Genomic DNA, 18,508 nt, shown 5'->3' with positions numbered 1-18,508 from the left:
TGGATTGAGACATCAGGGGAGTCTCAAAATTCACACAATTGCAGCAACTCAGGCCAGAAGCAGCTTGGAAATCAAGATATATTTGGGTTTACATCAAAAATACAAGTGTGGATTTCATCCTGCGCATTTATGAATTATGAGACTGTTTTAGCTCCATAGAACCAGAAGGTTCGGTTCCGGTAGCAGAGCTAAGTGATTGTTCTTGCAGTTCTGCCTCTGGCCGGAAGAGGCAGCACACACCACCAGAACCCCTCTCCCCCCGAGAAGAAGTCCCGAACCAGACCGTCATGGCCGAACTGAACCGGCAGCTCCAGGAGTACCTGATCCAGTCCAAAAGCGGCGGCACCAAGTCCAGCTCCAGCACCTCGGTGGAAGTGGGTGAACCGGAAGCGGTACCGGGCAGCTGGTTCGGCCGATGGTCCAGTCCGTGGTCCGGGCAGAGCTCCGGCGGCAACGGCAGCTCCTCCTGGCCCTGGTCGGCCGACCCGGACCCGTGCCTGCCCGGAGTGACCCGGAAGCAGCGCCTGCTGGGGTTCGGGCTCTGCGCGGCCATGTCGGCTCTGTGTTTCGGGCTGTCGGCCCTCTACGCCCCGCTGCTGCTCCTCTACGCCCGGAAGTTCGCGCTGCTCTGGTCGCTGGGCTCGCTGTTCGCCGTGGCGGCGGTGGCGGTGCTGCGAGGCCCCAGCCGGCTGCTGGCCGGCCTGCACCGCTCCCCCGGGGCCGCGGCCTACCTGGCCTCCCTGGCCGGGACGCTCTACGCCGCCCTGGGCCTCCACAGCACCGTGCTGACGGCACTGGGAGCCGGTCTGCAGGTGGCGCTCATCCTGGGCTGCCTGCTGGCGCTGCTGCCTGGGGGCAGCGCTGGGATCCGGGTTCTGGGCGGCTGGACTTTCTCCGTCCTCAAGAGGACCGTGAGCGGCAGAACCCTGTCGATCTGAGCGGAACCGAACCCAGAGGCGGAACCGGAGCGGATCGAGACTTTCCTCTGCAGGACTAAACCCTGGGCACTGATTGCTAGGAGGATCTGGAGTTCCGAGGACCAAAGTACAAAAACTGACCCAAAAACTGTGATGGGGGAGGGTGGTTCTGGTTCTGAGTTGTTGTAGCTTTATTAATAAAACAGGTTCTACCAGCGGACTGGGTCACAGACATGAAAACCCAGACTCTGGTTCCGGACGAGCTAACTGGACCCCAGGGTTCCTCCCGGTTCCGTATCAAAGAAACATCCTGGTGGGAGATGAAGGAATGAAAATAGTGACATCACTGGGAGCCGGTCCGATTGGACCGCTTCAAACTCCATAGGAACCCTGGGATTCCCCGACAAGAACCTGTGCAGTCAGACAGGTTCTGGTTCTGGTGTTGAAGCAGAAATCCATCCAGCTTGTTCTCCGTTTGGGATTTAAGGTGGACCGGTTGTTTTATTATGAATACAGGGATTCAGCGGGTCAGAACCAGAACCTGCCGTCTGATTCTGGCCAATCAAACACGTTATTTGTGCGGCCCACAGGGGGCGCCGCGCTGCCAGCAGTTCAAGTGTGAATCTTTATTGTCCAGTTCGGTGAAAACACAAACACATAGAAATCTGTTAGAAAACGCTGCAGAAACAAAACTGAGTCTCTACATCAGACGCCTGCTGCACGGTGGCCACGCCCCCATGGGGGCCACGCCCCCTAAGGGGTGAGCCAGGTCACATGACCAACAGTCTGAAGGTGGTGAGCGGCCCTACCGGCCCCGCCCGCCGGCCCTCGGCCCCCCCCTGGGTGGTGGTCCCCCCCTCCTCAGCCCCGCCCCCCCCGCGGGGCCCCAGCCACCCCGCCCGCCCCGCCCGGGGGGGCCGTAGCCGCCGTCGTCCCTCTGAGGTCGTCCGCCTGCAGAGACAAACATGAAGAGGGAAAATCCTGAGATTCAGATCAAACCTGCAAAAGATTCAGTAGAAATTGATTCAATAAAGAGAAAGGCCTAGTTAAAACAATCATATTTGCTGTGAAACATTTACAAATTCTATTTTTACTTTGCAATAAAGTGCTTAATATAATGGTTTGACTACTTGTGAAATTTTTAAAAATACACAACTATTAGCATGTTTGGAAAAACATTTACTAAATCAGAGTATTTATCATTTCAGATCAGAGATTTTCAGTCAGAACTAAAATGAAACGGATCCGAGTCGATGTACTGAAGAGCAAACGTTTCATTTATGGCTCAAACCAACGCCACGCTGGTTTCAGTCTGGATTTAAAGGAGCTCAGGGTTTCAGCTGGTTTTCAGTTTTCTGGAAGTTTGTTCCAGATTTGTGGAGCATAGAAGCTGAACGCTGCTTCTCCATGTCTGGTTCTGGATGTAGAACCAGAACCTGAGCGGTCTGAAGGTCCAGCAGTGACGACATGTGAAGGCTTAGAGGCCGTTAAACACCAGCTCATGGTGAGAAGGAGCTGGATCTGAATATTAGTGGAGGGGAGGAGCAGCTCAGACATCACTGAAAACTAAAGAGGTAAAACATCATTTTGAGGATTAACAGTTGAAATGTCTATATGGGAAAAATTAAAATGGAATTGGCTGAATATGTAGGGCTCCTGGTTCTAATATGGATCTGAACAGTTTGAAACCTAAAAAAGGTCCGTTTTATCGACAACTTCTGTAAACGATCACAAAGTCTTTCCCTCAAATTACAAGAGATTTCATAAAGCATAGATCAACTGAGGCCGACGGTACGAACAAGAAAAATTTAATTAACCGCGACTTTACGGGGAGCCAAACAAGGTTATTATAGCAAACAATAAAAATAATAAATAACATTTTAAAGGTGTCTGGAATATTTTAAACTCATTAGGAAAATCTCCAAGGTTTCAGAAAATTGCAAAAGTGTATTGAACATCACAATATATATCGCATTGTGAGATTATCGTGTCACTACAGCCCCAGTGTGTGTGTACACACATTATATATGTAGATGTGCAGGAGTTATTTTCATCTGGTTCAGGAACCATTTCTGATTTAGAGAAGGATTCAGGAAATGGGAAGATTATTGATGTTATGAATTACTGAATGAAAAAAGGTTCTGGTTATAAAAGTCAAACTTCCTCCGTTTCAGACTCGGAGCAGGAGATTTACATGGATTGGAGTTTGTATACTTGGTAATAAGGTATTTTATTTACATTTCTTATTTTATTACGTTTTGCTGGTGAAATGTCTGTGTGAAACAAATCATCATCATCATCATGACATAATGAAGGGGTTAGCTAACGGAGCGTCAAGGACGTCACTGAATGTGGTGGTGCAGGGGTTAAGCAGATCCCACATATGGAGGCCTCAGTCCTCGATGCGGATGTCCCAGGTTCGATTCCCGGCCTGGTGACCTTTGCCACATGTCTTCCCCGTGTCTCATTACCCACATTCCTCTCAACTAACTATTAAATAAAGGCCACTACAGCCAATAAAACCTTAAAAAAAAAAAAAAAAACATCACCGAATGCATTTGGATCATTTTTGTTCCCCGGGACAAAAACAGCAAAACCTAATAATTATATCCAAAGCATGCAGAGCAGTTGAATCCTCCAGGAGGAAGCTAGCAGCTAGCAGCTAGCACACAGCGCTAACAGGAGGCTCAATGCTGACCACCGGCCAGGACGTCTCTACCGACACACAGCATTCATGTCTACAACTAGCTCTGCTGTCCCTTAGCAGCTTAGCGCTTCCACGGAGAGAAGGAACCGACCGCCAGTCAGATGAAGTCTGGCAGGAAGTCCCTCTCATTCTGCTGGAGCTCAAAACACAGATTCCCCTCTGATGTGGGAACGTCCTGAGAATAAAACGTAGCCAGACCCCTTGAAGAGGCGGTGTGGGGAATCGTTTGGGCTAAAACACTTTCCTACACAATCACTGAGACGGTTATGACCTTGTTTAGCATGCCACAGACAACTGGGAAAAATGAAGACTGAAAAATAAACCCAAAAACAAAACAAACATGTCTACGCAGCACCGGCTGGGAAGAAATGGACATTTCTGCATTTTTAGACACTAAAAGTACAAAACTTATTATTCAAGGGCTACAGAAGTGGATTTTGTACCACATGTACCCTTTAACTGAAAGTCATGAATCACTGACCTCCGTCTGGAGCCTCGTGGTCCCCGGTCCCGGGGCCGTCCTGCCAGGGACGCTTACGGGGCGGCAGGGACGCCATGTCCATCCCCTGCATGGACGAGGGACGCTCCCGCCCCCCCGGAGACGAACCGTCGTCCCGAAACCCGTCATGGCCTGAGGACAGGAGGAGACGAGGGTCAGCGTGACAGACGGCCGTCCCTTCGGACACCACTGGCCCTGACCCCTCACCTCCTCCCCGCGGGGGCCCTCCTCCTCGGGGGGGCCTCCCTCGGCCCCCGGACTCCCAGCCTCGGCCGACCTCCTCGCTGCCGTCAAAGCCCTCCTCCTGGCCGCTGTAGTCCTCGGTGTAGCCCCGCCCCCCTCGGCCCGGCCCGCCCCCTCGGAACCTGCAACAGGAGCCAGAACCGGTCAGAACCGGTCAGAACCGGCCTCACCCACACAGATGCGGCTCGCCCACCTGTCGTCCCGCCGTCCTCTGAAGTCCCCCACACCGAAGCGGTCGTCGGAGCCCCAGGCCCCGCCCCCCCGGTGCCCTCCCCCCCGGTGGCCCCCCCCTTGGTACCCCGGCCTCCAGCTGTCCTCCCCCCGGCTGTGGAAGTCCTGTCCTCCATCCTGAGGGCCCCTCCGGCCCTGCTGGCCGTCTCCCCAGTAAGAGCCTTGGTCTGGCCCCCCCGGGCCTCCGGGCCCCCCGGGTCCCTGCCGGTCTGTGGGACCCATGTGGTGGTTCGGGGGCGGCCCTCGATGGTCTCCTGGAAAAACAGGCGCCACCATGAAGAACACAAACATCTGGTAAAGACTCCTGAGGGACCCCACATCTACTGACCTTTGTTGTTGGGGCCCTGGGGCCCCATCCCATGCATCATGGGTCCTGAGTTCTGGCCCTGCAGATAACAAAGCCGTTAGTTTGCATGCAGTCCTGCAGCCAGATGGGCCCCACCACACCCCTCACTCACCTGGTGCTGCATGTACGGGGGCCCCTGCATGCCTCCTTGGGGCCCCTGCATGTTGCCCATCCCATAGTTATTAGGCATGTTGCCGTGTGTCCTGGGTGGGGGCCCCATCATTCCACCCTGCATTTGGCCCTGGGGACTCATCATGTTCCCTTGGGGCGGGGGCCCTTGAGGGTCCCTTAAACCAATTCCTCGAGGAGGATGCCCCATCATCCCACCAGGGGGCCCCTGCATGCCTCTGGGCCCCATCCCATGAGGTCCTGGGGGGCCCATGTGTCTCGGTGGGCCAGGATGTCTCTGTGGTTCTTGCATGTCTGAGGGGCCCACCATGCCTTGAGGGGGCCCCTGATGAGATGGGGGTCCAGAAGGAGGCCCCATCTGTCCAGGCTGCATAAAGGGCTGCTGCATCCCTGCGGGGCCCATGGGGGGCGCCATCTGCTGGTGAGGCATGTTTGGAGCGTAGCCCTGCTGACCAGGAGGGCCCGGCCCCCCGGGGCCCGGAAAGGGGGGCATGGAGCCCGGTCCCTGGGGGGGGCCCATATTTCCATCCGAGTTCATCTGGCTCATCTTCATTTGCTGCAGACAAACAGAACCAAGTCAGAACCGCTGGATCCTAGAACCTTTGCTGGCTCTGAAGCCGCCTGATTTACTCTGATAGCCTGAAGCTAGCCGCTAATGCTAGCTTAGCCTCTGTTAGCACGACAGACTCACTCCGACCCGCGGCGGTCGGACTCTGGACCCGCTGAAGGCCTTCTAATGTAGATCTAGTTTCACTCTGGACCAAGATGGATGAATAAATGACAGATCTATAGATCTAATCTTCCATTCTGAGCTAAAATCTTCAGGAGAGGAACAGCCTGGACAGATTCAGAGCTGCTAATGCTAATGAGATTCTGTTGGCCTCTGATGATGGGCCGGTTCTGGTTCTGCTAAAGCCCAGAGCTGGATCTGATCCGTTCTGGTAGACTGTGCTTACCTCCAGCAGGTGGGGGTTGGTGTACTGCAGCGCCGCCATCTCCTGCTCCAGCTCCGCCTGGGTCTTCTTCTTCCCCTCCACCTTCTGCTCCAGGTTCCGGTCCTTTGACAGATCTGCAGACGGGGGCATCATGGGAACTTTGTTCTCCGCCCAAGCCTGCAGACAGACAGCCGACAGTCGGTCTCCACGGTTACATGACATCACCTCCTCTGGATCAGGTGTGGGCGCGTACCTGCTGGAACTGCGCCGGGATCGGTTTGGCGTAAGGAACCTTCTTCTGAGGAACCTTCTTGGAGTCCCGTCCCATCACCTCGTCCATGCCCCAGTCCAGTCCAGGGATGGACATCTCCACCTCGGCAGCCGCCTCTTTACCTGCAGGTGAGGCAGCGCCAGAGGAAAACCTGAGACCTCAGACGAACACCTGAGACCTTCACACCGGTCCGGTTCTCCAGAACTTACTGCTCTGCTCCTGCTCCATGGCCGCCTTCAGCTGCTCCGGGATGCCCATCCCAGGAATGGTAGCCAGGCTGTTGGGTTCCACATCATCTGGACAAAAACAGAACTTTCTGCTGCAGATACTGAGACCCAGAGGTTCTGGTTCTGCTTGGCCTCTGCAGCTTACCGTACTCCACGCCGTCCTCCGACATCCCGGGAAGCAGGTTCAGGTTGTACCGGTCTCTCATCTTGTCCCCGGGTCGGTTCCTGGTCCAGAACTTACTGTAGAACAGAACCAGAAACAGCATATGGAATTCCTGCCTGGTACTGGTTCTGTGCAGGTCATGTACCGGTACCAGTGCGGATCCATACCTGGTGTGGTCGTTGGAACCAGAACACAGGATGTGACCCAGAGGGTGCCAGGCCAGACTCCAGATCATCCCTTCATGGGCCATCTCCATGCCGCCCACCTCCTTCTCCACCCTGCAGACAGTCACGGTACCGGGTCACCGGGTCACCGTACCAACACGGCCGTTACCGGCACCGTCTGGTTCTGATCAGCTTCTTACCCGGCGTGCCAGAACAGCAGCGACCCGTCGGAGCCTCCGCTGGCGAACAAACCCTCATGGACCGGGTGCCAGGCGACCGCTGAGGACACAACAGCAGAGGTCAGAGGTCGTGGTTGTAGACCAGTCTGCAGGTCTGGTTCTCTGGTTGACCTGAATGTCTCAGGGGAACCGGTCCTGGTACCGGTCCTGATGCCGCCTCACCTGTGGCCTCCTTCTTGTGGCCCCGGAACACCTGCAGCTCCTCCTTCAGGTTCCGGATGTCGAAGAGTTTGCAGAGGTGGTCGCGGGACGCCGTCAGCAGCCAGTTCCCGTTCAGGTTCCACTTCACCTCCATCACCGTGTTCTTGTGGGCGTGGCTGGGGAGGGACAGGTGTGGCGGTGAGGTTCTGCGGGCGCCGCGGTCGGGTTCTGATGGGCGTGGTACTCACAGCGTGGCCAGGCTCTGACCCGTCTTGGGGTCCCAGAACTTGATGGGCTGCTGGCTGTCCTTGCTGCCGGACACCACCAGCCCCTTGGTGGGGTGCCAGTCCACGCACTTCACGTCGGCGCCGTGACCTGCACAACCACAGCACACCGTCAGAGGTTCTGCTGCGGTCCGGATCGGTTCTGACGGATCCGGATCCGGTACCTCGAAGGATCCGCTCCTCGTGGCAGCGCAGGAAGTCCCAGATCCGGACGGTGCCGTCATCGGAGCAGGTGGCGAACTTGTTGTCAGTGGGAGAGAAGCTGAGGACGAAGAGGAGGAAGAGGAGTCACACAGCTGGCCGGTTCTGGTGGACCTAAAGCCGGTTCTGGATGGGCTTTATATCCGCCACAACCAATCTTCCAATCAGAACCTGTGGTTCTGGACCATCAGAACCGGTTCTGGACCAGTTGTGTAGATGAACCTCTGTGGAGATCTGGACCCATTTCAGTCGGTAGAACCGAACCCTGCAGTCCTGGATGTGCTGAAGGTTCTGAACCAATTGGATCATCACGACCTCTGAAGGAAACCTTCAGAACCGACCCGGCTTCCTGTTTTTCTCAGTTCCTGAAGCAGCTCAGGGATGACTGCAGGTCTGGTTCTGTTCAACCCACCTGGTACCGTCTGCGACCCGGTTCAGAGCTGGGTCCTTTATCTGAAGCTATTTCCATGGCGATTAACCAAGGGCCCATCAGAACCGGTCGTCGTTAACTGGACCGGTTCTGGGTTGGAAAACGACAGGTTCTGACCTGGAGTGGGTTCTACAGTTACAAAGCCGAGAAGGGTCCAACAGAACCAGCAGACAGATGCGGCTGGTGGTTCTGGAGAACCTGGACTAAAACATGTGAAACTGTAACCAGAAATGGTCCAGTGGGTTCAGAAGGTCTGGATTTCAGGACCGGTGGAACCGACCTGGTTCTGCTGGGAACAGACCCGGGTCAGGGATTCAAAACCAGCAGAAACCTTCAGGCGTCTTTCCGCTCAACATGTAGGTTAATCAGCCCGGTTCTGGTTCTGATCAGTCAGAACTGTTTGGATCCGTTAGAACCTGGCGGTTAAAGGTTTGTGATGGCAGCCAGGGGGCGGAGCTTCTGTCCAGCTGCATCATGGGAGACGTAGTGCCACTGTTCTGTGTTCAGGAAGTGAACGCTTCACTTGGACCTGAGCGGCTGCTGTTGGGTCACGGACCAGAACTTTATGGATCAACGGGCCGGCCCGACGTAGAAACAGGTTGGTTTTATTCAGAACACACACGGCTCATGATGCACAGATCCAGCAGCAGCGCCCCCTGGTGGCCGGAGCTGCAGACAGCAGGAGCAAACCTGGCTTCTCTGATGGCCTCCTTGTGAGCCTGGAACATCTTGACGTTGTTCATGTTGGACTGCCAGTACTTGACGTAGCCGCTGTGGTCCGCCGTCAGCATCCACATGTCGTTGTGGGACCAGGTCATGGCCCGCACCGGGCTGTCATGAGCCTGCACACACAGAGGGGTCAGGAGGTCAGAGGTCAGCTGCTACCTTCCACACAGTGGTGAGAACTGAGATGGATAGAGAGCAGAGCTGATTTTCAGCTCTACTGAGGATCCACTGGGGGTCCACTGGGTCCCACTGAGGATCCACTGAGGATCCACTGGGGGTCCACTGAGGATCCACTGGGGGTCCACTGGGTCCCACTGAGGATCCACTGAGGATCCACTGGGGGTCCACTGGGGATCCACTGGGGGTCCACTGGGTCCCACTGAGGATCCACTGAGGATCCACTGGGGCCCACTGAGGGTCCACTGGGGGTCCACTGAGGATCCACTGGGGCCCACTGAGGGTCCACTGGGGCCCACTGGGGATCCACTGGGGCACACTGAGGGTCCACTGGGGATCCACTGGGTCCCACTGAGGATCCACTGAGGATCCACTGAGGATCCACTGGGGGTCCACTGAGGATCCACTGGGGCCCACTGAGGGTCCACTGGGGATCCACTGGGGCACACTGAGGGTCCACTGGGGATCCACTGGGTCCCACTGAGGATCCACTGGGGGTCCACTGAGGATCCACTGGGGCCCACTGTTGGTCCACTGAGGATCCACTGAGGGTCCACTGGGGATCCACTGGCCCACTGAGGATCCACTGGGGCCCACTGGGGATCCACTGGGTCTCACTGAGGATCCACTGGGGCCCACTGAGGATCCACTGGGGCCCACTGAGGATCCACTGGGGCCCACTGAGGATCCACTTAGGATCCACTGTGTTTTTAGATGGGTAATTATACGTGACAGGAAAACATCTCCAGTGAAACGACATTTAAACCCACAACTGGCCTTAAAAACAACAAATCAAAAGTACAATTAAGATGAATATCAATTATTTGCACTTCTGTTTAACCCAAATTCAGTCAGCGGCTCCATGGGCCCCCAGGGCTTCAGGGGCCATAAATGATAATATTTAACACAGATACTGAAATGTAGCATTTATTTATTCAGATGATCAATGCAGCTGAATTTGATTTAATGGTTTCAACATAAATAAATTAAAAGATTTTAGGAGGTGGCAAGTTTACTTTGTAAAACTTCAAAGGACAATATTCATGGTTAGATTGTTTTGTTACCATAGCAACAATCTGATGCTGCCAGTTTAAACTCCTCCTCCTCTCCCAGATTAAATCCAACACAGAAGCTGTTAGAGCTGCTGATGGTTTTAGCAGCTAGAGGGGCCCCTCAGTCAGACTCTGCTCCAGGCCTCATGCAGCCTTGGACCGGCCCTGCAGGATGAGTTAAATCCTCTGCTCTGGGCAACAAACAGGAGATTTAATTAAATGCTGCTAATGTGGCTTTAGCAGCTTTAACATTTCTGTCTGTTGAGTTTTAATAAGAATCACAGAAACTGTTTTGGTTGGTCGAGTTTCTCAGATCTTCCTGCAGCCGCGCTCATTAACTCAACCAGTTTCCCATCCCTGGTCCTCACTGTCCTACATTCGCGCTTTTAGATAGATTTTTACCCAGAATGCAAATGGAAAAAACCGTGAGTGAAACGGTGACTGGGACTGACGAGTATATATTCCATTGAGGGAAAGTAAGTTTCACATCTGCTCAAAAGCCCCCTGGTGGTTGAAGAAAAATCCACATATAAACCGGAAAATACAATATATGAAAAAAAACATTGAATGCTCTCTGGTATGAGCAGGCGGGCCGTAGTTTGGGGACCCCTGCTCCAAAGCCAACAGTGCGACTTATATATGGACCAATATTGAGCCACAACAGGTCTAGCAACTACGGTAAGCAGCCGCCGACTTCATTTCCACCCATAGAAGAAGAAGCGCACGGTGCATGCTGGGATAGTTGTCAGAACGCTGGTATGTAATCTATTAATAAAGTTTGACTGACCTATCTACCTACCGACCGTCCAGAATCAGGTCGTCTGCAGGTCGTTTAGCACCAGGTTCTCCACCAACATGCTGTGCGCGAATGGAGAAGGGTGACCATCGTCCAGCCACGCCCCGGCCCAGGAAGGCTCTCCTCACCGACCGGAGTTGGACTGTTTTGTTGACATTCACTTTAGTGCAGCTCCATCTAGTGGATGCATAACGTAACTCCAGCCTCTCCTGCAGCGTCTATTCTATTTGCCTTACAATCCGGTGCGCCTCATAGTGCAGAAAATACGGTAGTAATAAAATAATGTAAAACCAGCGGGATGTGACTACGAGGAGCAAAAGCTCCTCACCAGGCTGAACCTGCATGATGAGGTTAGCGCTGGTTCATTAACCACTAACGCTCCAACCAACCGGGACCAGACATGAACTTCATCAGCGCAGACAGAGCCACACGCTGGGCAGCATGTTGAGATGTAAACGATACTTAATCCTTTGTTCACAAATATAAATAATTCTCAACGCACCTCTGAAAGTGACTACAAGATATTCCTGCAGTTCATGTAGAGCTGAGCAACCAGAGCCAACCAGAGTGGTGTTTAAAGTCCTACCTTGATCAAAAACTCTGGAAAGAATCATAATTCCTCACAGGGAGTTGATGTAAATATCCATACAGGTCAGCCTGAGTCCAGTTTGAGTGACAGGAGGCGCAGGATCAGCGCTGAGGTAAACTTAACCCAGCTGCTGCAGCACAATCAGTGTGATTGGTCCAGTTTTAGATGCATAAACTATAAACCTATCTTCTATAAACTTATGTTTTAGGAATAAATCTGCTCGGCCAGTGAAGCGCTCAGAGCAACAGAGACACTTGCAACCGGCTTAAAAAAACAAAACAAATAAAAAAAAAGGTGCTCTGGTGGCGCAGGGGCAAAGCACAACCCACGTATTGAGGCCTTAGTCCTCATGGCGGCGGTCGCAGGTTCGATTCCCAGCCTGGTGACATTTACCGCATGTCTTCCCCCTCTCTCATTACCCACTTTCCTGTCGAACTACTTTCAAATAAAGGCCACTAGAGCCAGACGGTGTATTATTAATAATTCATGTAGCTCACCACTGTATTATGGGCCACCTGGCCCATAATACAGTGGGGGAAACCCTGCAGTTAGATAATCTGTGTTAAAGTTTTGGATTGGAATTCTTCAAGCGATTAGGCATTTACATTCATGCTCTTATTTTGAAGTTTGCTCCACTTCCTCTGTTCACTTTCCTCAAAAAAGTATTGAAGAAATATGAAATACACAGGATCAAAACAAAGCACAGTAGAGAACAAGATACACGCAAATACAATATCTAAGGGTGTTATAGAATATTTATAACAGCAAAATTAACAGACAGACAGACAGACAGACAGACAGACAGACAGACAGACAGACGCTGTGTTCAGATGATCACGTCTTAATCAACATCAAGCCTGAAGACATGAAACTGTAACAGTCTGCATGTTCTTTGTGGGAAATGTTTGTTTTCTGGTGTTGAATCCTGTTGTGACAGATTCCTGCTCCATCAGAACAGTCTGGTTATGTTGACATGACTCAAAGGCTGCGGCATTAGCTACAGCGGCTAACAATCAATCAAGTGTATTTGTATGGCACATTTCAGCACCAAGGCAGTTCAAAGCTCGCTCCATCATGAAAACATAAAATCATCATCATACAGTCAACAGTTGTGAAAACCAATAAGACATTACATCTGGTCATCGTTAAAATAATCCAGACGCATCAAATCTATTGGTCAATGTTTCATTAATTCAGTGATTCTTGAGAATAGAGACAAAATAGGTTTAAATTTTCCCTTTTCTTATTATTTCTCAACCTTATGTATGCAAATATGACAAATAATGTTTAGGAAATGTAAAGATGCTAAGGTACAGGCTCCAAGTTGGAACATTTTTTAAAATTACATTTTTAATGGACCTGACCCAGAACGTTGTCATCACCATCTGACAAAAATAAATATAAAATCATTTTTAATGACCCTATTAGTGATATTTTTACTCATTTTACAGACAAATGTTTCTCAAGAAACAACAAAAAATATTTAAAACAAAAAAACAACAAAAAGTCCATCTGACGGAGTTGACCCAGAACTGAAGGTGGTGACAAACTGAGTAAAATGAAAAACTTGATACATGTGAAGTAATGCAATTCATGTAAAATACATTAAAATGAATTAGTTGCACATTTAAGTGAGATTTGACAACAATTTCACTGAAAGAGTAAAAAAACTCTGACGGAGTTGACGAAATGCCAAACTACCTCAATTTATATGATGTTATTCTGAAGGAGGCCATATTGTAGCTCATCAGGTCCATTAAATCTTTACATTTTACCAAACTTAAGCTTTTATTTTGCAAAGTTTCATCAGTTTTGTAAATTGTCAGTTATGGAGTTGACACATCATGGTTGTGACAAACAACTTAGGAATAAAACAGAAGAAAAAACTAAAGAATAACTTAAGCTAACCGGAGCTAACTAGCCCTCCTAGCAAAGGAAGAGAAAAGACAACGTCATGGGGTCCTCAGAAGTTCTGGTGCCCCCCAATAATGCCTGATTTTTTTACATTCTTTTCATTTCTGACGGTGTTGACAAAAACTAAGGACAAATTTCAACGGAGTTGGAAAATATCTAAAAATTATTTTTAATTCAATTTATCGATACTTTTATAATTATTTATATGAATACTTATACTTGTCATAATATATTTTCTTAGTATTCCTTTAATTGTTTTAAACTATAAGAATGTATTGAGTTCTGCTCCTGGACGAGGGATTTTACAGGCATCATCCACTGACTACAATGTTTAAAAAAAATATTCAGCAAACACCAGGAAGATATACATTGTTGTGCTCACATGACTCAGGTTAGTTTAGTCAGATATTTGAAAAAAGTATATTTTGTGTATATTTTATTCAAATTTTGTGCTTTATCCATTTGACCTGTTTTGTCCCTATTCTCAAGAATCACTGATTTATTAATCAACTCAACCTGCTGGTTTAACCTCGATTTAAAGGAGCTCAGTTTTTCAGCTGTTTCTCAGTGTTCTGGAAGTTTGTTCCAGATTTGTAGTGCATAGAAGCTGAAATCTGCTTCTTCATGTCTGGTTCTGAAAGCTGAACCTCAGAGGTCCGGAAGGTTGATCCAGCAGCAGCAGCAGATCTTTAGTCCATTCAGGGATTTATAAGCTAGCAGTAACAGGCGCTGTGCTAGCAGCCCAACGCTGGGAACGCTCTACGGGCCACAGGGGCCAACTTTTTTCTGTTTGGCCTAACCAAAGGTTCCGGAGGAGGTTTGGATCAACAGAAGCCAAGTCTAGCCTGGTTCCATCGGAGCGCCCAGAACCTGGGTCTGTGGAGCTTTACCTGTAGGATGGTCTCAAAGTTGAAGGTGAGTCCGTTCCATAGGGTGAACTCTCCACTGGAGGCCCCGGTCACCAGCCGGCGGCCCTCAGGGGTCCACTGCAGACAGAACCAGGACAACCCGTTAGATCCAAACGCAGACAGGAAGTGATGCGGCAGAGCGGCGGCCTCTCACCCTGATGACAAAGACGGGACACTTGACTTTGTTGGTGGAGGTCCGGACGAACTTGGTGGTGACGGCGTTCATCGGGTTGTTGAGCATTCCCAGAGGGGGAACCAGCTGCAGAACACACAGTCCGGTTAGGGCCCGGTTCTTCCCCGGTTAGAGTCCAGTTCTAGTCAGTTGTGGTCGGGTTGCAGTCAAATTCTGGTCAAGTTTTGGTCGGGTCCCGGTTGGGTTGAGGCCAGGACCGGGTCCAGTATGGTCCACTTCAGGCCAGGTTCCAGTCAGTTCTAGTCAGGCTCTGGTGGGGTTGCTGTCAGGTCCTGGTCCGGTTCCGACCCGGTGTGGTGTGACTCACGTCGTTGTAGCAGCCGGCGTCGGGCTGGATGGCCCTGAAGTCCCGGTGGTCGCGCTGCCACAGGCGGTTCTGAAAGAAGACGGACACAGCTGGATTAACGGGCAGCGTGGCGGGCCAGAACCGGGCCGGAGGCGGCTCTGAGGTCGAGTACCTCCAGGTATCTGATGACGGACGGGTTGTAGTCGATGGTCTTGCGGTTGACGGCCTTCCTCATGCGCTTCCCGTCGAAGGTGAGCTGCTGCATGGCCTGCTGCTGCGCGAAGTCGGGCCGCTTGTAGAACACCTGCCGCGGCGCCTGGTGCTGGAAGCGCGGCATGTGGAAGAACCGCTGCGGCGAGCCCACGTCTGTCGCCATGGTAACCAGCTTACCCTGCAGTACAGACAGGACCGCAGCAGGCAGATTATAATAATAATAATCCACTTTATTTATAAAACCATTTAAATCTCCAATTGAAACCTCAAAGGCCTCTTTCACACACTGATGATGGATGATAGCTACTGGATAGTAGCTGCCCCAACAGGCTCATAGAACACAGGCTGCAAATTTCTGCACCATCAGCTCTTCTGACCCCAACACCAGCAGGCATCGGTGGTTCGATAACCACCGACTGCAACTCCATGGTTACTGGTGGCAGACAGCTGCTCCCTGCAGATGGGCGGAGCCTCGCGGCCTCTTCTGAAAGTTAGCTTTTAGCTCCGCCCACCAGGTCATGTTGCACGTTTTCAATTAACAATCGTCAACATGCTGTTGCCAACTCAACAACTTTCTTGCTATACACTCCTGATCAAAATCTTAAGACCAGTCAAAAAATTGCAAGAATTTGCATTTTGCACTATTGGATCTTAAGAAGGTTCTAAGAAGAGCTTCACATGTTAAAAGAAGAAATCAGCGTAAGAGACAAGAACTTTTGAGCAGGGAATTAATTAAAACTGCATTTACACTCTAACATGATTTTTTCAGCTGATCAAAAGTTGAAGACCATAGCTCAAAAAACCCCGAAAACCCTCAAAAACAAAAATCAAAGTGTCAAAAATAGGACTCAGTAATGAGCAGCTCCACCATTCTTGTTGATGACTTCAAACAATCGTTTAGGCTTGATGCCAGTGTTTCCAGGAGGCTAGTGGGAACGTTGCTCCAAGTGTTGAAGATGGTTTCACGAAGGGCTTCCACTGTCTGGAACTGATGTCCATTTTTGTAAACTTCCCTTGCCATCCATCCCTAAATGTTCTCAGTTGGGTTTAGATCAGGGGAACATGCAGGATGGTCCAAAAGAGTGATGTTATTCTCCTGGAAGAACTCCTTTGTCAGGCAGGCATTGTGAACTGCAGCATTGTCCTGTTGGAAAACCCAATCATTACCACACAGACGAGGGCCCTCAGTCATGAGGGATGCCCGCTGCAACATCTCCACATAGCCAGCTGCTGTTTGACACCCCTGCACAACCTGAAGCTCCATTGTTCCATTGAAGGAAAACCCAAATCATGATGGCGCCCCCACCACTGTGCCATGTAGAAAACATCTCAGGTGGGATCTCCTTGTCATGCCAGCAACGTTGGAAGCCATCAGGACCATCAAGGTTAATTTTTTTTCTCATCAGAGAAGACAACTTTCTTCCACCTTTCAATGTCCCATGTTTGGTGACCCTTGCAAAGTCCAAACGGCTAATTTTGTGGCGGCGTTGAAGAAGACGTGGTCTTTGAAGATATTTTTTGTTTCTGAAGCCCTTCTCTCACAGATGCCGTCTGATGGTTATTGGGCTGCAGTCAGCACCAGTAATGGCCTTAATTTGGGTAGAGGATCATCCCATGTCCGACAGCCAATCGGATCCTGCGGCTCAGAGCTGGTGAATTTTTATTGGGTCTACCACTTGACTTTTTTGTTCCATAACCCTCAAGATCATTTAAAAAATGCAAAATGACTGTCTTACTGCGACCAACCTCAGCAGCCATGGCACGTTGTGAGAGGCCTTGCTTATGCAGCTCAACAATCCTACCATGTTCAAAGTCACTGAGCTTTTTGCTTTTGCCATCAGGAGGTCTTGACAGTGTAAAGACTCTACAGGAAATGACATGGAATCCAGATTTTTGCACAGCTTTTGGCTTTTAAAGACTTTGGTCTTCAACTTTTGATCAGCTGAAAAAATCATGTTTGAGTGTAAATGCAGTTTTCAGAAAATTCCCTCCTCAAAAGTTCTTGTCTCTTGCACTGATTTTTTCTTTTAACATGTGAAGCTCTACTTAGAACCTTCTTAAGATCCAATAGTGCAAAATGCAAATTCTTGCAATTGTTTGACTGGTCTTAAGATTTTGATCAGGAGTGTATAGCAATATTTCAGACAAGGCACATCTCACCAGATATTGGTGTTAGACCAACAGCAGCTGATGCTGGGAACGCAGAGAACTGATTACCATTTATAATGTGGATTTATTGATATTAATTTTTATTCTGGTAATTAAGTGCAACCTTTATGTGCAACATAAAGGTTGCACTTAACTTTCATAGAGTAATTTTCCTGCCGGAGCTTATTTATTAAAAACTTTGTTTTTAGGGAAAGTAGATATGAAAGTAAGTCCGGCTGTGTAATGTAACTGAACTATGTTACGCCTGAATTCATCCACTCACTGTGGACATGCTGAGTGCTTGAACGGGAGAAGGGCAGAGGTCAGTCCACTAGTGCTTCCGGGTGAACCCTGTTCCTAATGACCCCACTACTTCTCCCCTCCAGCCTCTGCTGTTTAAACTTATTGCTGTTTGTTTTTACGTGGATTCATGTTTTTATCGTAATTCGGTAGCACGTTGAGCTTTACATGTAAAGAGGATTAAGAATATAATTTTATTATTATTTTAAACTTCCCTGCTTTGGGCTCATTTGGTGTTAACCAGCAGCGGCCGTTAGCAGCAGCTAGCAGGAGCTAGCAGCTTCAACCCCAGGATTCGCTTCTCTGCTCCAGAGTTTAAGCGTTTAGAGGTAAAACTGTGCTGAGGTGAAGCTTAATGCCTGGTTCTGCTTCTCTATGTCTGATATTTAATGCCCGAGTTCCGGTTCTGGAGCCCCGATCTTTAACCGAACACAGCAGCGCTGATGCCAAGCGGGTTAGCCGCAGCAGCTAACAGCCTAACCGGGCGAAGGGACGGCAGGAATCCGCGGATGTTCCCCTAGTAGAACCCTCCAGATGGAGTCATAACAAACCACTGGGTCCCTGCAGGTTCCGAGGTTTTAAACACCGCTTTTCGGTTCGGTTCTGACCCGTTTCAGCCATATGAGCATCTTTAATGGCGACGGCGGTTCCGGCAGCAACTCACCAACAATCAGCTAGCTGGCTGTCAACAACAGACTGGGTTCTCCTGGAGGCCGGTTCTGGAGAACCATGAGGAGCTCAGCCTTCACCGGCAGATGGTGGCACAGAATCTTTCCCCAATACCAGCAGATTAATCAACTAATATGAACAGATTTATCACGTTAACCGCCAGCGGACTGCATCATGACGCCTCTTCTTCTCGGCCCGATGAAAGGCATGCTGGGAAACCTGCGCAACGGGCGGGATTTTGCTTCTGCATCATCCCGCAAAGGATAAAGGGAAACTGAGTATTGCGTGGCTCAGCCATTTTAACCAATTACATTTTATATACACATAAAATCAAGTTTTGACTCTGATGTGTCCCTGGAATGTTTTATATAAATTGGTTAGGCAATGTTTTCTTTAAAGTTGTATATATA

At 50.2% G+C, this 18,508-nt stretch overlaps 2 protein-coding genes across 2 annotated transcripts; one reads left to right on the top strand and one right to left on the bottom strand.

Moving 5' to 3' along the window:
• Positions 1-270: 270 nt before the first annotated feature.
• On the top strand, positions 271-2,035 carry sft2d3 (SFT2 domain containing 3). The gene has a single exon (XM_088014379.1). The coding sequence runs from the start codon at positions 288-290 to the stop codon at positions 936-938; it is 651 nt and encodes a 216-aa protein (XP_087870505.1). The 5' UTR covers positions 271-287; the 3' UTR covers positions 939-2,035.
• On the bottom strand, positions 1,529-18,317 carry wdr33 (WD repeat domain 33). Its single transcript, XM_014976244.2, has 21 exons — positions 18,094-18,317; positions 14,941-15,159; positions 14,790-14,858; positions 14,444-14,548; positions 14,272-14,367; positions 8,818-8,969; positions 7,661-7,758; positions 7,461-7,587; positions 7,234-7,388; positions 7,033-7,111; positions 6,836-6,946; positions 6,651-6,745; positions 6,488-6,574; positions 6,261-6,400; positions 6,029-6,184; positions 5,056-5,628; positions 4,926-4,983; positions 4,560-4,851; positions 4,331-4,488; positions 4,106-4,255; positions 1,529-1,868 (listed from the first exon to the last, which is right to left on the bottom strand). Exons 2-21 carry the CDS (start codon positions 15,142-15,144, stop codon positions 1,723-1,725), a joined length of 3,051 nt encoding a protein of 1,016 aa, XP_014831730.2. The 5' UTR covers positions 15,145-15,159; positions 18,094-18,317; the 3' UTR covers positions 1,529-1,722.
• Between the last annotated feature and the right edge of the window lie 191 nt (positions 18,318-18,508).

Source organism: Poecilia mexicana, unplaced genomic scaffold (assembly GCF_051168715.1).
Source record: "Poecilia mexicana isolate PSO_F unplaced genomic scaffold, ASM5116871v1 scaffold_17, whole genome shotgun sequence".
Classification (NCBI taxonomy): domain Eukaryota; kingdom Metazoa; phylum Chordata; class Actinopteri; order Cyprinodontiformes; family Poeciliidae; genus Poecilia; species Poecilia mexicana.
Note: the sequence above shows the minus strand (reverse complement) of the source record. Positions and strands in the feature narration are given on the sequence as shown.

Excerpts from the sequence above, each read along its gene's own strand:
- sft2d3 (XM_088014379.1), top strand. The coding sequence starts at position 288 with ATGGCCGAACTGAACCGGCAGCTCCAGGAGTACCTGATCCAGTCCAAA.
- wdr33 (XM_014976244.2), bottom strand. The coding sequence starts at position 15,144 with ATGGCGACAGACGTGGGCTCGCCGCAGCGGTTCTTCCACATGCCGCGC. Across the intron at positions 6,947-7,032 it reads CTGCTGTTCTGGCACGCCGG|GGTGGAGAAGGAGGTGGGCG; the intron begins GTAAGAAGCTGA and ends GACTGTCTGCAG. Across the intron at positions 4,256-4,330 it reads AGGGCCCCCGCGGGGAGGAG|GCCATGACGGGTTTCGGGAC; the intron begins GTGAGGGGTCAG and ends TCCTGTCCTCAG.